A 17952-nucleotide genomic window follows, 5' to 3' on the forward strand; every position below is an offset into this window, starting at 1 on the left:
TCCAGACCTTGCTGTTTAAGATGAGCTATCACTGCCTACCCATCACTCCCCTCTCTAAAATGATGTAGCTCCAGACCTTGCTGTTTAAGATGAGCTATCACTGCCTACCCATCACTCCCCTCTCTAAAATGATGTAGCTCCAGACCTTGCTGTTTAAGATGAGCTATCACTGCCTACCCATCACTCCCCTCTCTAAAATGATGTAGCTCCAGACCTTGCTGTTTAAGATGAGCTATCACTGCCTACCCATCACTCCCCTCTCTAAAATGATGTAGCTCCAGACCTTGCTGTTTAAGATGAGCAGACCCATCACTGATGTAGCTCCAGATGAGATGAGCTATCACTGCCTACCCATCACTCCCCTCTCTAAAATGATGTAGCTCCAGACCTTGCTGTTTAAGATGAGCTATCACTGCCTACCCATCACTCCCCTCTCTAAAATGATGTAGCTCCAGACCTTGCTGTTTAAGATGAGCTATCACTGCCTACCCATCACTCCCCTCTCTAAAATGATGTAGCTCCAGACCTTGCTGTTTGAGATGAGCTATCACTGCCTACCCATCACTCCCCTCTCTAAAATGATGTAGCTCCAGACCTTGTTGTTTGAGATGAGCTATCACTGCCTACCCATCACTCCCCTCTCTAAAATGATGTAGCTCCCCTGCTGTTTCTAAATGAGCTATCACTGCCTACCCATCACTCCCCTCTAGCTGTAGCTCCAGACCTTGCTGTTTAAGATGAGCTATCACTGCCTACCCATCACTCCCCTCTCTAAAATGATGTAGCTCCAGACCTTGCTGTTTAAGATGAGCTATCACTGCCTACCCAAAAGTTCAGGTCCTTTATTCAGGCCATTGCACTGACAGTAACAACCCGTACCCCCACTTTCAAATATATTCTGTGGGCGAAGAAAAGTTTTACAGTATAAAGTGAAAATGCTGCTACTTACCCGCAGACAGCGCGCCAATCAGTGGAAGCAGCGACAGTTGAATGGGGTAGTTCCACGCTCCCAGAATCAACACCACACCATACGGTTCAGACTTGATGTAGCAGGTGTCCATGATATTGATCAGTTCTTTCTTTACCTATTTTTATGTATTCAAGAAAACATTGTGAAAATACAAACCAATTCATCTTGCAAGAAAAATGTTTTATGTTTTGCATTTAAATGCATTTTCAGTCTTTGTAATATTATTATTACCGTATATTGCCGTGTATTAGCCAACTTTTGAAGTCTAGAAACACTTTCCAAAAGAAGAGAGTCAGCTTATACACGGAGGCAACAAATTGGTGCATAAAATTCCGATTGAAAATACTCCCAACCGCGACTTATAAATTTTTATCAGACCCGAAGTCTGGAATAGAAGGCTCACGCGCGCGTGTGTCTGTATGTATGTATGTAATCATTCTGATCTGCAGCAAGGTTTTCTTCTTTGATACTTGATGAAGTAGCTTTCAGAAAGTATAATGGTGCACCAAGTCCATATAACTGATTGGTAGTTCGCATGATTTTAAAGTTATATAACCGTCATGGAAAAAGAACACTGGTTCACATAAACTATTGTGTTTTGCAGTTAAAAAGATATAAAATTAGTTTTTTAGAAAAAGGAAAATGACTTCTATTTTCAGTTATTCCTATAATTTATTTTAAACTAATAAAGCCAAAGTCTACTGAGGGAATCAACAAATGACATAGCCCATCTATGTAGAACATTTGTCAATCGGATTATCTCCCCTTTTTAAGAGGAAATGGAGATGAATGATGCTCCACTCACCTTCTCTGGCTTCATCCAAGTTGTCAGCGAGTTCATCGTGTTAATCACCTCATTGCGAACCATGTTGAGCTCCATCATCATCGCTTCGGCCTTTGCCTGGTTAGAGAAAAAAGACAATAAATGTAGGCGTACATAATTTAAACAAGTTTTAGTTGTAGTTGGCTTATCAGGGCTTGCTCTGGGTGAGCAGAAAACTTTGCCAAATTATCTTTAAACATGCAAAACCTATGTACAGTTATATTCCAACAATTTTTTTTTTCCCCAGCCAAATTGAAATAAATTCGCCAATTGTTAAAATTTGATGATTGGCAAAGATAGCCCTGCTTATTTCATCTCTACTCTGAGTTAGTTGACTATACTTAAACACAATAGATGCTTGCTAAACAAAATTAAACCTATTATTATTTTAGTTTAAAGGGTCGGTTATCAGATGTTGTAAGATGTTTGCAACTATAGTTAATAATAAAATAAATTCAAGATTTTCATTCCACACCAGCACTGAAATTGCATGCAATTCTTAATTCATTAGTCACTTAATACAATGTGAAAAATAATGGGGAAAAATTGGGTTCTCATAGATTCCCATAAAATAAAAGTATTGAAATCCAAATGAATTATGAAAGAATTTGATCCTCAAAAAATTATAAATTAGGTCTAACTATCATGGTCCCCAGACAACCAAACCTAAATGCTGGAATGGTCGGATGTCTTGTCGGATGTCTGGTCGGATGTCTTGTCGGATGTCTGGTCGGATGTCTTGTCGGATGTCTGGTCGGATGTCTTGTCGGATGTCTTGTCGGATGTCTGGTCGGATGTCTGGTCGGATGTCTGGTCGGATGTCTGGTCGGATGTCTTGTCGGATGTCTGGTCGGATGTCTGGTCGGATGTCTTGTCGGATGTCTTGTCGGATGTCTGGTCGGATGTCTGGTCGGATGTCTTGTCGGATGTCTGGTCGGATGTCTTGTCGGATGTCTGGTCGGATGTCTGGTCGGATGTCTGGTCGGATGTCTTGTCGGATGTCTGGTCGGATGTCTTGTCGGATGTCTGGTCGGATGTCTGGTCGGATGTCTGGTCGGATGTCTGGTCGGATGTCTTGTCGGATGTCTTGTCGGATGTCTGGTCGGATGTCTGGTCGGATGTCTGGTCGGATGTCTGGTCGGATGTCTTGTCGGATGTCTTGTCGGATGTCTGGTCGGATGTCTGGTCGGATGTCTGGTCGGATGTCTGGTCGGATGTCTTGTCGGATGTCTTGTCGGATGTCTGGTCGGATGTCTGGTCGGATGTCTTGTCGGATGTCTGGTCGGATGTCTGGTCGGATGTCTTGTCGGATGTCTGGTCGGATGTCTTGTCGGATGTCTTGTCGGATGTCTGGTCGGATGTCTGGTCGGATGTCTTGTCGGATGTCTGGTCGGATGTCTTGTCGGATGTCTGGTCGGATGTCTTGTCGGATGTCTTGTCGGATGTCTGGTCGGATGTCTGGTCGGATGTCTTGTCGGATGTCTTGTCGGATGTCTGGTCGGATGTCTTGTCGGATGTCTGGTCGGATGTCTGGTCGGATGTCTTGTCGGATGTCTGGTCGGATGTCTGGTCGGATGTCTGGTCGGATGTCTGGTCGGATGTCTTGTCGGATGTCTTGTCGGATGTCTGGTCGGATGTCTTGTCGGATGTCTGGTCGGATGTCTGGTCGGATGTCTGGTCGGATGTCTGGTCGGATGTCTGGTCGGATGTCTTGTCGGATGTCTGGTCGGATGTCTGGTCGGATGTCTGGTCGGATGTCTGGTCGGATGTCTTGTCGGATGTCTTGCCAGAGAAGCACTAGTTTAGTTCAATCAACCAGTAGAATGGTGCCACCAAGCTGTGCTAGATAAAATGTGTTGCACATGTCCCCTAGATGGTAATACACCTGTTTCATTGATCAAATGGTCTCGTCGTTTAGGAGACAGACGACTGTTGCTACCTAATGATTACGTCATTCTCTAAGCAAAGCTAGTACATGATGTCACATAATATGTAACCCCGTATGCATTTCTTTTAGTGATGTAATATGTACATGAGATAAATTTTATAATAATTATACTCAGATTATAAGAATCATTGACCTGGAAATGACTTCTGGCACTCGTCCTTTTGTAGATGGTTTTTCCAACACTCATCTCAAGAAAATCAACCCTTGGTGCAAAAGAACTTGTACCAGAAACTATTAGTCTACAATGTGTTTAAACCAATCAAACCTTGTGCAGGTCCTTGTAGAGAGCATCGGTCAGTTTGTCCATGTTCTCGTCCAGAAGCTTCAGCATCCCTTCGAGCTGTGTCCGTCTCCATTCATACGTGACAGTCCGTCCAGATCGGAATACCTGGCGCACGCCATTCACCAGCTACAGGTGAAAACAAAAACATAGTCAAATTAATAATTCAGGAGCCATTTACAATTATGAACTTTTTTCACACACTCACACACGCACACACACACACACTCACATAAACACACATTCATGCGCATGCACACACACATATAGTCACACACACATATAGTCACACACACACACACACACACACAGAGCAGGAATTTATCCAGGTGTTCTACAGTACCAAACATAGGTCCTTTCTTAAAAGCAAGCAGCACAAAAAATTCCCATTTTCAATTCCTCTGAAAATTACGATAATGATTGTTTTGTTTTGTGTGTTACTTGTGCAATCTCATTTTGCAAAACCTATTTTTTGTTTGTCCATTAAATCTAGTACTTCATTTGCATGGACATAATGGGTAGCACAAAAAGGAAATAGGTTTCTTGAATATATTTACGCAAATTTTCAAGTCTCAGCGATGTGTAAAATATATATATTTTTGTAATTACCGGAATACATGTATACGTGTACATTAGCCGGAGTACTCTAACGGTAACAAAGCTAGACGGACATTTGGACAGTTATCACATTCTCTTAATAGGTAACCCCTGGAAGGCAGAATCATCAAGTGAGCTGTAAGAGCAATCATGTGATGCTACGTCACGATATAGGTCAGCGAGCTTGTAATACTGCTGGCGAAATTTGCTGAAACTTAACTGAATGTGGGTGCTGTCGGGTTTTTTCATATACTCTTTGTATTAATGATTAATGTGTGAATTGTTTTTAATCAAGGAACTCGAAAATTATCAATGTAAAGGTATTTGAAGTAAAAAATAAGATTATTGTTGCATCAGAGTGGGAATCTTTGACCGTTTGGTAGGCAGCGATTGCACATTTTACATAGATTGTTGTTGTATTAGAGTGGGAATCTTTGACCATTTGGTAGGCAGCGATTGCACATATTTTACATAAATTGTTGTTGTATTAGAGTGGGAATCTTTTACTGTTTGGTAGGCAGCGATTGCACATATTTTACATAGATTGTTGTTGTATTAGAGTGGGAATCTTTTACCGTTTGGTAGGCAGCGATTGCACATATTTTACATAGATTGTTCTCTGACGCAGGGCTGGCTCTGGATCACCAGAACATTTCACAAAATTATATATTAAACTTTAAAATTTTATAGATACCCAGTTATTTTGTAACAAAATACCAATTAATACTTATTTCGCCAAATTAAAATAAAATTCGCCAATTGTTATAAAAATTTGCAATTGGCGAATTTGGCAAGTGCCAGAGCTAGCCCTGCTGACGGCAGGAGGGCTACCATCTGTCCAAATGCCAGTTTACCTCTCTTACCGTCAGAAGAAATTTGTTTTGTTTAACGACACCACTAGCCCTGCTGACGGCAGGAGGGCTACCATCTGTCCAAATGCCAGTTTACCTCTCTTACCGTCAGAAGAAATTTGTTTTGTTTAACGACACCACTAGCCCTGCTGACGGCAGGAGGGCTACCATCTGTCCAAATGCCAGTTTACCTCTCTTACCGTCAGAAGAAATTTGTTTTGTTTAACGACACCACTAGAGCATATTGATTTATTAATCATTGGCTACTGGATGTCAAACATTTGGTCATTTTGACAGTCATAGAGAGGAAACCTGCTACATTTTTTCATTAGTAGCACGGGATCTTTTTATATGCACCATCCCACAGACAGGATAGCACATACCATGGCCTCTGATATACCAGTCGTGGTGCACTGGCTGAATCAAGAAATAGCCCAATGGGCCCACCAATGGGGATCGATCCCAGACCGAGTGCTTTACCACTGGGCCTTACTGTCAGAGTGCTCAGGCTATGTTCCCATTGGTAAAACTGTAATCTAGTCATAATAAATGCAACTGTTTACACAGTGTACGACCACATTACAATTCCAATATTCCTGAGTTAATTATGCATGAGGCTGATTAATTTGTAATGAAACATACCGGTATGTGAAAAAAACCCAAAAACCCTGAGAGAGCGAAATATGGGACTTGTAACTATGATAAAGCACCTTTAATATTTGTATTTGATACAGTGATAAACCATGTTATAATCATATAATATTTGTTGGCTAATTAGGCTATAGTTTCTTATTAATTTTTCATTTATATTTTTATCTTTTATTTTTACTAAATAAATACCTTACACATATCCTGCAAAATTAAAATGAAAAATTACACATGACACCAACTCAATAACAAAATCAAATCAAAATTTAAAAAAATAATAAATAACTGATATAGAATCTATCATCATGATAAGGAAATAAAATGTTGTAGGCCTAGACAAAAAGGCGAAAATTCTGTACAAAAACATTATTACTATTAAGCCTATTTCATCTTGTTTGACAATTAGACCAAATAACTAACAAGCCAAAAAACCACCACCATTAAAATAACAATATTAAAATATACTGCACTACATCGTTTACACTTACCTCTGTAAAATTCGCCATGGTTGCTGTATGCCTTGGGACTAGCTTGTACAGTAACTTGTGGACTTTGTTATGTTGGGTCAGGTGCTGGGTCAAAGGTGAAGGTTAGATGGGCTTGATATTTGTAAATGAGAAAAGGCACAAAAGACTGAGCCGTAATAAACCACGTTTATCGTATGATGTCATTTAAAAAAATAATAATTAAAAGATAGTTCCAATGTACCAAATCATTTTCTATTGTCGATAATTTTAACGTTAACGTAAGCAGCATATTGATCAACACACCCAGGAAGTATGCCAATAAAAAGAGGGCACCTCACATTTTAATCTACCTGCAACAAAATGGGGGTGGGGGGGGGGGGTATCATATTTGATGGATGCTTTATTATTAGCAACCGGCATTTTTACTACTAAACTCGCAGTTCCATTTTTGGTGGTATTATACATTGGATTCAAGATTTTGTGCATTGTGTATACAACAGCAAAAAATTTGAAATAATTAAATATAAATAAATAAATAAATAAATAAATAAAAACTGAAGAAGAAAAAAGAAGAAAAAAAAGGATACAAAATTTAAATTTTTAACGACACCTCTGTACATTATTTAAAAGCTACTTTGTGTGTAACATATTATGGTTATATTATATACTTGATCAACACCGCAGTGACAAGATGTCACGGTGTAGACATACATTACTTTCTCTTTCAATAAAAACAAACTTAAATAGTTTTTATATGATGAACATTTAGTGATTCATCTTTTTGAGAAACACATCAAATAAAAAACATAGCAAGCAAACATTTCAGTTGTTTCTACAAGAGGAACACACACACACACACACACACACACACACACACACAGAGAGAGAGAGAGAGAGAGAGAGAGAGAGAGAGAGAGAGACAGACAGACAGACAGAGAGAGAGAGAGAGAGAGAGAGAGAGAGAGAGAGAGAGAGAGAGAGAGAGAGAGAGAGAGAGAGAGAGAGAGAGAGAGCACACAAGCGTCCGATTGCTACTGATTACAATAGCATGTTGGATAGAATTACACGTTCACCCAATTAAATTGATAAACCACATGAGTTCAAAGAAAAATTCAGCACGTTTTAATGCATTTTATGTCTACCATATGCATTGTAATTACTTAAACATTTGATCAATATCGTAATGACAAAATATTACGGTGTTGACCAAAACGGTGTTGACAAAAAAAAAAAAAAAAAACCACATACGTTTTTTTATATTTATTATTGATATAAGATGTGATGAATTGACAAGCTGTCTTCAAATCATCCAATTACGACGATATCTAAATTAATCATATTCATTTTATACACCAGTATATTAAGTGTGCCCGGCCGTTTTAATGTTGACAGGAAATAAACATATGCACAGACAGCTTTTTTTCTTTCTTTGTTTTTTTGTGCCTGATCAGCTGTAGAAAATTTAAATTGGCAGCGTATTTCTTTATGGCCCGAGTACTCTGACTGTAAGAGAGCTAGAGGGACATTTAGAAGGTTATGACGCTCCAAATGTCCGTCTAGCTCTCTTACAATCAGAGTGACTACTCGGGCTAATTTCTTTAATATCATTTCAAAACATTTGGGTTTTCTCTACTAGGAAGAAATAATGTAACATGTCTTAATTGTTTTGTACATCATAAGTCGCTGTGTTTTTTGCCAGGCGTTATGGTGTTGACGTGTACGTTCGTTATAAAATAGGTAACAGAGAACGATACTCCTGTAAAATAAACCATAAGTATAATTTCAATCAGACATGTATTCCTCCTTGAAATCTTTATCAATTGGTTGTTTAATTCATATGAAATAGGGGACGGTGATAAAGCGCTCGCTTCATGCGCGGTCGGTTTAGAATCGATCCCCGTCGGTGGCCCCATTGGGCTATTTCTCGTTCCAGCCAGTGCTCCACAACTGGTGTAACAAAGGCCGTGATATGTACTATCCTGTCTGTGGGATGGTGCATATAAAAGATCCCTTGCTGCTAATTGAAAAGAGTAGCCCATGAAGTGGCGACAACGGGTTTCCTTTCTCTATATCTGTATGGTCCTTAACCATATGTCTGACGCCATATAACCGAAAATAAAATATGTTGAGTGCGTCGTTAAAACATTTCCTACTTCATATGTAATACCATATTGAATGAAATCACTTCTGGGTTATTTTGATTTAGGTTCAATCTCAAGACCCTGATTTAAAATATGAAATTTTTTGGTTTTGCACCCAATTTAAAAATCAAGCATTTGTTAATAATTTTAGGTGCATTTGTGCTAAAACAAATTTGTTAGTTTCTAATTAATACCTAATTATGTAGGTGATATTTATTTCAGTCTTTTTTCAAGTTCAGGGGTTGTTAACGTAATATGACACATTTTGAGAGTTATTATTTTAATTTTAAAACTAAATATTTATTTAGTGTAGGGCCTAATTGACAAATATAAAATAATAAAATGTATGATATTCAGTTTATTTATTCTTTAACTAAAAATGCATCAAATTTGTCTTGTGTATTCTAACTACAATTCATAAGCTATATAAATAATAAAACACTGCGCAAAAAGTGACACAACAAAATATGCACCCATATTTTATTGAACTACATACAGGTTTGTATACTATATATCTACCAGTTTATAGTGAATGTTCATTTTTACCCTACAGCTATTGGTGGATAAAAATAGCCAAGAAACCCAGGAGAGGTTCGACAGGGATAAAATAAAAAAATATTTTTACCACTTTCCTTTCATATGTTGTCCAACGCATTCAAAGACGGAAGCTGCAACCGAGTTTGTTATCTCTGAGAATAGTTAAAGTCAAGATATTTGGAATTATTCCAATCACGCAAATTAAAGTTTCGGAAATGTGCCCCAGATCCCGACGATTTGGTTTTAGCTGTGGTGGTATATAACTAGACTTCGATGGGTGTGAACAAAATGGGGTCACGGAGTCACGAAAAACTGAGCATTGGAATTTAATTGTTTATTAATGACTGACGTGATCGTGGCGACGCCAGACGCGGTACTGAAGACAAAGGATTGATTCTGGTGGCGAACCGACATCTTCCGATGACTGAATACAAACTGGTGGTCGTTGGAGGTAACGTACTTTTCTTGCCCGACACGGTCTGTGTACGCAGTGTGTGTTCCTTACTTAATGACGACCAAATTCCGTCCGTTGTGTATTGTCGTTTCGTTCTTTCTTCAGCATAGCGTACGCAGTCAGCTGATGCACGCGCACCGTTGTCCGCCGTAACATGCAATCCGTTTGACGCGTTGCGTCTTGCATACTAGTATATTTATCTATGGTGCTTGCGGCCGTGGTCCTAATTATGGCTTTTGTTGAACGAAGGTTTACCGTTTAGCTTGGGATTACAGAGGTTAGCGTTGACCGTGCCCCTCTGTACCAAGATGTTGGCTCCATCGCGGAACCAAGCCATTATCACTGCCATGTGGTTAGCTGCTTTGAAAATAAAGATTTCCATAATAGTTCTAAGACCTAGATTAGCATACATGTATCATATGTAAATCTATTGGAAAATACTTAAAATATTTTATACATATGACTATATGTGTCATTTAACCTATCATTATCACTTATCAAAATCATCAGACCCATGGGAACACATCAGGAGGTGGTGGGTCAATTTCTAGTGATGGCAGATGGTATGTAGCCCAGAGGTAAAGCACTTGCCTAATGTGCAGTCAGTTTGGGATCGATCCCCGTTGGTGGGCCGATTGAGCTATTTCTCATTGCAGCTAGTGTACCATGACTAGTATATCAAAGGCTGTGATATGTGCTGTCCTGTCTATGGGATGATGCATATAAAAGATCCTTTGCTACTAATGGGAAAATGAAGCAGATTTCCTCTATTACTATATCGTTGCGTGAGAGCCAGAAGGACGTAAGTGCATCAAAATTCATTTTTAAAAAGCCGAGATAACGAAGGAAAACTTGTTCTTAATCAGTAGTTAAGATGTCGAATTTGTTTTAATGACAATGAAAGCTGAACATATTTATGATTTCTTTGTATATTTGCGGTATTTATAGCATATTAGATGTTTTAGTTATTTGCTTAAATAGTTGTAGTTACGACAGTTATTCATGATTAAATTAAATGAGTCATTTATGATTTATAACCAACAGTATATCAAGTAAATTTAAATATTTATTCTAAAAGAACCATCACTTCTAAAACATTTCAATTTTGCAAATCACGTATTTATTTTTAAAAAGGAGAAAATAGAAAATATTTAGAAGCAAACATTCAAAAAGGAATACAAGTAGAAGTACGTATTAATAAAATCACTGCTTAAAAAAAATATTACATGAAAAAAGTTATTTTACTTTTGTTCATAATAATACGATAAATAAAATCACCAATTGAACAAAATAATGATGTGAAGAAAACCACTCTGACTCGTGAAATCCTTGTTTTCTTTGACCCACTTCTGATTTTGTGTGACCTTATCTGGTGCAGGGTTTCTGCCAGAGGTTAAAATGGGTATGGTACCATACCCAAATATATTTGCAGAATTTTTTTTTAAGTTAACTTTTTGACAAAATTAATTACTCTTATCATTACTGTATGATTTTCTTAATCCTAACCCTAAATGTAACCCATTTTCTTTCTGAGGGAGGACCCCCCCCCCCATATCTCTGTTGACTGTGGTTGCATTTAATTCCATAGAGCCAAACCCAAAAATTTCTATCTGGTAGAAACACTGTGGTGATAGTGCTCCATGTTCGTTATTTGATGATGGTGCATCAGAATCAGATGACTTGTCCATACAAAACCTCTTTTTCTAGGCAAGTATTCGTTCCTGATGAGTTATCAGAAAAGCTGATGTCATGTTGTGTGCAGTGTTCTTTCTTTGCACCATTGGAGTCCTTTTGCAGATAGTTCCTGGTTCTGCTGCCTCAGGGTGTACTTCACTAGTTTCAAGAATACGTGGTTTATCAGCTAGTGCAACAGACAAACCAGAATAGTTAAGCAAACTGATGTCCTTTAATGAAGAAACTATGTTTAGCAGCTTATTGGTTTGGGATACACCGGTTTCAAGTGAAGCTCATTCAGAGGATATAGGGTTTATATTTCCAATGAGGGTGTGTACTGAATATCAAATCCAGAAGCAGTGAACACTATACCATGTCCACCTGTTGAGTATGCAGGATTCTCTCCAGGATATATGGAGTGAACAGTAAACCCTACAACTTCTGCTGTGCATTGGGTGTACTCTCCGGGTTCTGTTGTGTATTTGGTGATCACTCTGGGTTCCGTTGTGTGTCCAGTGATCTCTCCAGGTTCTATTGTGTATTCAGTGATCTCTCCAGGTTCTGTTGTGTGTCCAGTGATCTTTCCAGGTTCTGTTGTGTGTTGGGTGTACTCTCCGGGTTCTGTTGTGTGTTGGGTGTACTCTCCAGGTTCTGTTGTGTGTTGGGTGTACTCTCCGGGTTCTGTTGTGTGTTCAGTGCACACTCCTGGTTTTATTGTGTATTTGGTGATCTATCCGGGTTCAGTTGTGTGTCCAGTGATCTTTCCAGGTTCCGTTGTGTGTCCGGTGATCTCTCCAATTTCTATTTTGTGTTCAGTGATCTCTCCAGGTTCTGTTGTGTGTCCAGTGATCTCTCCAGGTTCTGTTGTGTGTTCAGTGATCTCTCCAAGTTCTGTTGTGTTCAGTGATCTCTCCAGGTTCTGTTGTGTTCAGTGATCTCTTCAGGTTCTACTGTGTTCAGAGATCTCTCCAGGTTATGCATGATGTGTGTTCAGTGATATCTCCAGACTATGTTATGTGCAGTGTTCTCTCTGTGTTTTGTTGAGTGTTAAGTGATCAATTCTTCGGTTTCTGTTGTGTGTGCTAAATTATTTTCTGCATCTGTTGTGAGTGATGTCATGTTCAAGTTCTCTTGTGTGCAGGGGTTCAAAAATCCCATTGTCCGTGCCAAGTGGAATTTTTATGCTGGGCAAGTAATTATGTTAACTGCATATGCCCGATGTCAAGTGACTAATTAACACCTAAAACTGTTTTTATTGTAAAATTTTGTTACAAATCTCGGTAAAACCTTTGGAAAGAGTTCCGATTGTTCGAGCATTTACACAGCTCTAAGGAGAACTAACCCTAACCCTAACCCTAAATGCTGGAACGATCGTAACTCTTGCCAGTACGTTAACACCAAAATGGAAAACAATGTGTTGAAAAGTTCAGTAACAACTTTAGAGTTATTCCCCTTTTACTATCGACTAAGATCGGTAATTTCCGCCACTGAACGTTTGACTGAATTCATACAAGTAATCGGTTCGATGATCTTCAAACTTGGAAATAGCGTCCAAAACGCTTGACAGCTTATGTATAGGGGAATGTCCGAGTAACTCTCCATTCCTGAAAAATAATGGAGACGGGTCCCATATTTTTCAAGAATGGAGAGTCACGAGGATATTCCCCTACTTAAAATACACTACTGAGTAATAATTTTATGTGAATATATGTTAGTATGGAAGTTAACACCAGTGATTTTGGTGGGTTAATTAAGTAGAGTTTCATCTCTCCATTACTGAAAAATAATGGAGTGTTGAGACAATACTGTGACTTCGCAGGTGTATTTTAAATAAAAATAAAATATACATGCCTTGTGAATGCAATCAAACTGTTTAATCCTTGCAAAAATTGTCATATTCAAATTATATTAGACGTTAACGAGGTAGACTCTGGAATCTGCTCTATGCAAATGAACGGGTGTGTAAAGCACGTTTATAATTTCCGAGTTCACTTGAACAAAGAATAAATATTATGAACTGTATTCTTATAAACGTTGCAAGATATTTTAGTTAAGATATCATAAACCTTGTAGCAGAACATACTTAATGTTTTTCAGTACTTTGCAAATGTAAATCTACGTCCGTGTAAAATGAACTGGTAAGGTGAAGTTCGATTTCATTAGCCCTACGTCATAATCATGACAAGTTACATTTCATTAGCCCTATGCCATAATCATGATGGTGCGATGCCCTCTAAGCATACATGCATATATTAATTTTTTCTGCTTTATTAATAGTTTTTAACAAATAAATTATGCTCAATAAATAAAAAATACAAGGCTGCAATCGATGTACACCCCCTCTCCTTCTGTTGTTTACCAATCATGCACTATTTAAAAACATTAACAGAGCTCATGTTTACTTTGAGCCCAGCCACGGCTGTTTGTGAGAGACTTTTCTCAGCTATGAACAAGGTAAAAACATACCAGAGAAGTGTTTGGGGAAGAGAATGTTAAATAATATACTCACAATAATGACACATGAGCCAAAATCCATAATATTTTTTCAACCAATACCAGCCATAAAAGAATGGCTCACAAGTGGAAAGGTTCTCACCACATCCACGGCCACTAATACATACATCGACACAATAATTATATTGAGATGAACAAGTGGAAAGGGTTCTCGCCACATCCACGGCCACTAAGACATACATCGACACAATAATTATATTGAGATGAACAAGTGGACACTACCAAACAAATAACAAACTTTAAATCAACAAATGGAGTTTAAAAAATAAAGTTTAAATCAACAAATAGAGAAGACAGTGGATACTACTGGACAGATATATATACATTTAGTACTTTCTGAGTAAGTGTTGTAACCTATTGGCAAAATTCTTTATTGTTGCAATCAAACCAATTACTTTCAATATTATTACATTATTAAGCACTGTATTAAATTAAATAGGAGTAACACAGTTGGTTACCTGAAGAGGTATGGGCAAGTGGGAAAAATATATGGGGCAGGTGAATATCTGATTGGCACTTGCCCTGTGGCAAGTAATTTTTTTGAAATTTTTTGAACTCCTGGTGTGTGCTATGTCATGATCATGGTATGTTGTATATGTGTTCTGTCATGTTCTTCATGTTCTGTTGTGTGTACTATGTCACATTCAGGTTCTGTTGTGTGTGCCACGTCATGTTCAGGTTTCGTTGCGAGTTCTCTGTTATGTTCAGGTTCTGTTGTGAATGCTATGTCATGTTCAGGTTCTGTCGCAAGTGACTGGATAAAGGCCGTGGTATGTGCTGTCCTGTCTGTGGGGAAATGCATATAAAAGATATCTTGCTGCATTAGAAAAAATGTAGCGGGTTTCCTCTGATGACTGAGTCATAATTACCAAATGTTTGACATACAATAGCCGATAATTAATTAATCAATGTGCTCTAGTGGTGTTGTTAAACAAAACAAACAAATGAACTGTCGCAAGTGCTATGTCACGTTAATTTTTTAAGGTGATTATTTTCTCATGTTCAGCTTTTTGCTATGTTATGTTCAGGTCTTGTTGTCATTGATGTGCCAAGTTCTGTTGTGTATGTTATATATCATGTTCAGGTCCTGTTGTGTGAGCTATGTTATGTTCATGTCCTGTTGTGTGTTCTATGTCATGTTCACATACTGTTGTGTGTGCTATGTTGTGCTAATGTTTTGGTGTGTGTGTTGTGTCTTGTTCATGTTCATGTTGCTTAGCTTAGCTTAGTAACTGGTTTAAAGTGTCCATAGTCCATATATCACTAGGGTTTCAAACACGCCTATCCTGAGTCCGGCCTCCGATAGGATCGGGGTTCTGACTAAGGACAGGGATATTCTGTTGCAAATAAATGTTAACTGTAAAGTTCATAGATCTTGCTATCGTTTATGTTGAGGCCACATTCACTTTATTTGCCTTTTAATCTTACATCTGATTACACTGTCTTTTGTTACTGGATAACTTACAATGACATTTGTATGTGCAATATTCTTCATCCATAACGCCTACATTAGAGCAATCTTGTAGATCTTCAAAGGCAGCTGAAAGGCGGAACTTGATCACCGTAAAATATAATTAAATACATGTACATCCAAAATCAGTGTGATTATCCCACATACAACATTATTATGAATTAAAATTGTATCTACAGATACAAATTACATGTTGGAAACTTTGCTTCAATTAAAAACATTTCAAAATAGATATTTGTTTTTCTAGAAAATTTACCAAAACATGTTTATTATTATACTTATGGTGCACATAAAATAGCAAACCATACGAACATTAATATTACTGCAATTCCTATTTATATATATAGACACCATTCTTGTCTGTTGCCAATAGTTTGTTGCATGCAGTGCCAAATGATTTTCTTAAATAGACCGGGCTCTCACAATGACAAAAGTCATATTATATTTAGGATTCGAGCACATAAAAAATAATTGACATAATGTATGCTCTATTGTACTTTGCATTTGTAATTTCTATCACAGAGCGATAACAAAGAATACATATGTGTCGTAGTTGGCACATGCGACCTATGTCAGACATAATTATATAATGAACTGTATTTAAAAAGGGTGTATCTACCACACACGACCAGTCGTGTTCACATATAATGGACAGCAAGCAAATCGGAGGAAAGTCGTATGTGTCAGTTACATCTATTTTCGTGCAAATTGGAATCTATGATTCACTTACGACCATTTAAATCCTTCTGTATAAGCGATGCAATTAGGGACATGGCTACGATTTTTTGTGACAATATGTAATCGGGGATAGTGATTCCGAATATGCAAAAAAGACATTTTAGGTCGTATCTGCGACTTACGGCCTTTTAGCTCTCACGCAACAATATATAAAAATTAACCAAATGTTTGACATCCATTAGCCGATGATTAATGAATCAGTGTGCTCTAGTGGTGTCATTAAACTAAAAGTGGATAGCACAGGGGTCTCTGGTTCCCACTGGCCGCCATAGTGAATGGTGTTCACCAAGTGACCCATGTTACTACTGGTTTAGCCTGAGGGGATGGGCATGTAGTTTGGATGCTTGGCATTCGTGTAATGAAATTGGTTTAAAACAATAGGGCACATGAATTGTTTACGGGAAAGAGTCCCCATGGTCCCCTTCCTTGAGGGGTGCAGTAGGAACACTTCCCCCACCCCTGCAAAATGTGAAAAGCTTATCTTTTCCTTGGCTGAAGAGATCATATAATATTACTATATCCTTGTTCTAAATCTTTTTTTTTTTTTAACCCCATCATTGTATTTGGCCAAATCTAAGAGTTAAAAGTTTGCTTTGTTTAACAACACCACTAGAGTTAATTGATTTTTTAATCATTGGCTATTGGATGTCAAGCATATAATCTTGGAGGAAAGATGCTGTACATTTTCCCAGTAGCAGAAATATATCTTTTTATATTATGCACTTTCCCCACAGACAAAATAGCACATACCATGGCTTTTATTATATACTAGTTATGGGGTAAAAAGCCAATCGGAGAATGGGTCCAACAAGGAGTATCAGTACGTGTTCGAAATAAGCACTTATCTGTTTGTCTTGACAAGGAGTATCAGTACGTGTTCGAAATAAGCACTTATCCGTTTGTCTTGACAAGGAGTATCAGTGTTCGAAATAAGCACTTATCCGTTTGTCTTGACAAGGAGTATCAGTACGTGTTCGAAATAAGCACTTATCCGTTTGTCTTGACAAGGAGTATCAGTGTTCGAAATAAGCACTTATCCGTTTGTCTTGACAAGGAGTATCAGTGTTCGAAATAAGCACTTATCCGTTTGTCTTGACAAGGAGTATCAGTGTTCGAAATAAGCACTTATCCGTTTGTCTTGACAAGGAGTATCAGTGTTTGAAATAAGCACTTATCCGTTTGTCTTGACAAGGAGTATCAGTACGTGTTCGAAATAAGCACTTTTCCGTTTGTCTTGACAAGGAGTATCAGTACGTGTTCGAAATAAGCACTTATCCATTTGTCTTGACAAGGAGTATCAGTGTTCGAAATAAGCACTTATCCGTTTGTCTTGACAAGGAGTATCAGTACGTGTTCGAAATAAGCACTTATCCATTTGTCTTGACAAGGAGTATCAGTGCGTGTTGGAAATAAGCACTTATCCGTTTGTCTTGACAAGGAGTATCAGTGCGTGTTGGAAATAAGCACTTATCCGTTTGTCTTGACAAGGAGTATCAGTGTTCGAAATAAGCACTTATTCATTTGTCTTGACAAGGAGTATCAGTGTTCGAAATAAGCACTTATCCGTTTGTCTTGACAAGGAGTATCAGTGTTCGAAATAAGCACTTATCCGTTTGTCTTGACAAGGAGTATCAGTGTTCGAAATAAGCACTTATCCGTTTGTCTTGACAAGGAGTATCAGTATGTGTTGAAAATAAGCACTTATCCGTTTGTCTTGACAAGTGAAAATCTGCTCGGACAAACCAAATGTACCTTGGTGGTTGTCGGGTAGACAAGAAAAAATATTCGATGAAGTTTTATTTTGAGTAATAAAAAACATTGTCCTTGTACTTGATTAAA

The 17952-nt window shown here is 38.0% G+C and overlaps 2 protein-coding genes and 1 long non-coding RNA gene across 4 annotated transcripts in view; 1 reads left to right on the forward strand and 2 right to left on the reverse strand.

Annotated features, from left to right (window-relative positions):
- The window catches only part of LOC121380508, a 1139-nt gene extending 496 nt beyond the window's left edge, over positions 1-643 (reverse strand). Inside the window, exons 1-2 of the long non-coding RNA XR_005958953.1 lie at positions 389-643; positions 8-283 (exon numbers count right to left, since the gene is read on the reverse strand). This is a non-coding gene — a long non-coding RNA (uncharacterized LOC121380508). The remainder of the gene's footprint in view (positions 1-7; positions 284-388) is intronic.
- LOC121380507 (aldehyde dehydrogenase, dimeric NADP-preferring-like) overlaps positions 1-6681 on the reverse strand; it is a 25462-nt gene extending 18781 nt beyond the window's left edge. Inside the window, exons 1-4 of the mRNA XM_041509346.1 lie at positions 6606-6681; positions 4007-4150; positions 1776-1871; positions 950-1085 (exon numbers count right to left, since the gene is read on the reverse strand). Coding sequence (XP_041365280.1) covers positions 950-1085; positions 1776-1871; positions 4007-4150; positions 6606-6623 — 394 coding nt within the window. The 5' untranslated portion in view covers positions 6624-6681. The remainder of the gene's footprint in view (positions 1-949; positions 1086-1775; positions 1872-4006; positions 4151-6605) is intronic.
- A 2826-nt stretch (positions 6682-9507) lies between these two features.
- Positions 9508-17952, forward strand: part of LOC121381435 (GTPase HRas) — a 42888-nt gene continuing 34443 nt past the window's right edge. Inside the window, exon 1 of one of the 2 annotated variants that reach the window (XM_041510749.1) lies at positions 9508-9713. In XM_041510749.1, coding sequence (XP_041366683.1) covers positions 9683-9713 — 31 coding nt within the window. In that variant the 5' untranslated portion in view covers positions 9508-9682. The remainder of the gene's footprint in view (positions 9714-17952) is intronic. The other variant, XM_041510750.1, reaches the window with a different exon arrangement.

Source organism: Gigantopelta aegis, chromosome 9, assembly GCF_016097555.1.
Source record: "Gigantopelta aegis isolate Gae_Host chromosome 9, Gae_host_genome, whole genome shotgun sequence".
In the NCBI taxonomy this organism is placed as follows: domain Eukaryota; kingdom Metazoa; phylum Mollusca; class Gastropoda; order Neomphalida; family Peltospiridae; genus Gigantopelta; species Gigantopelta aegis.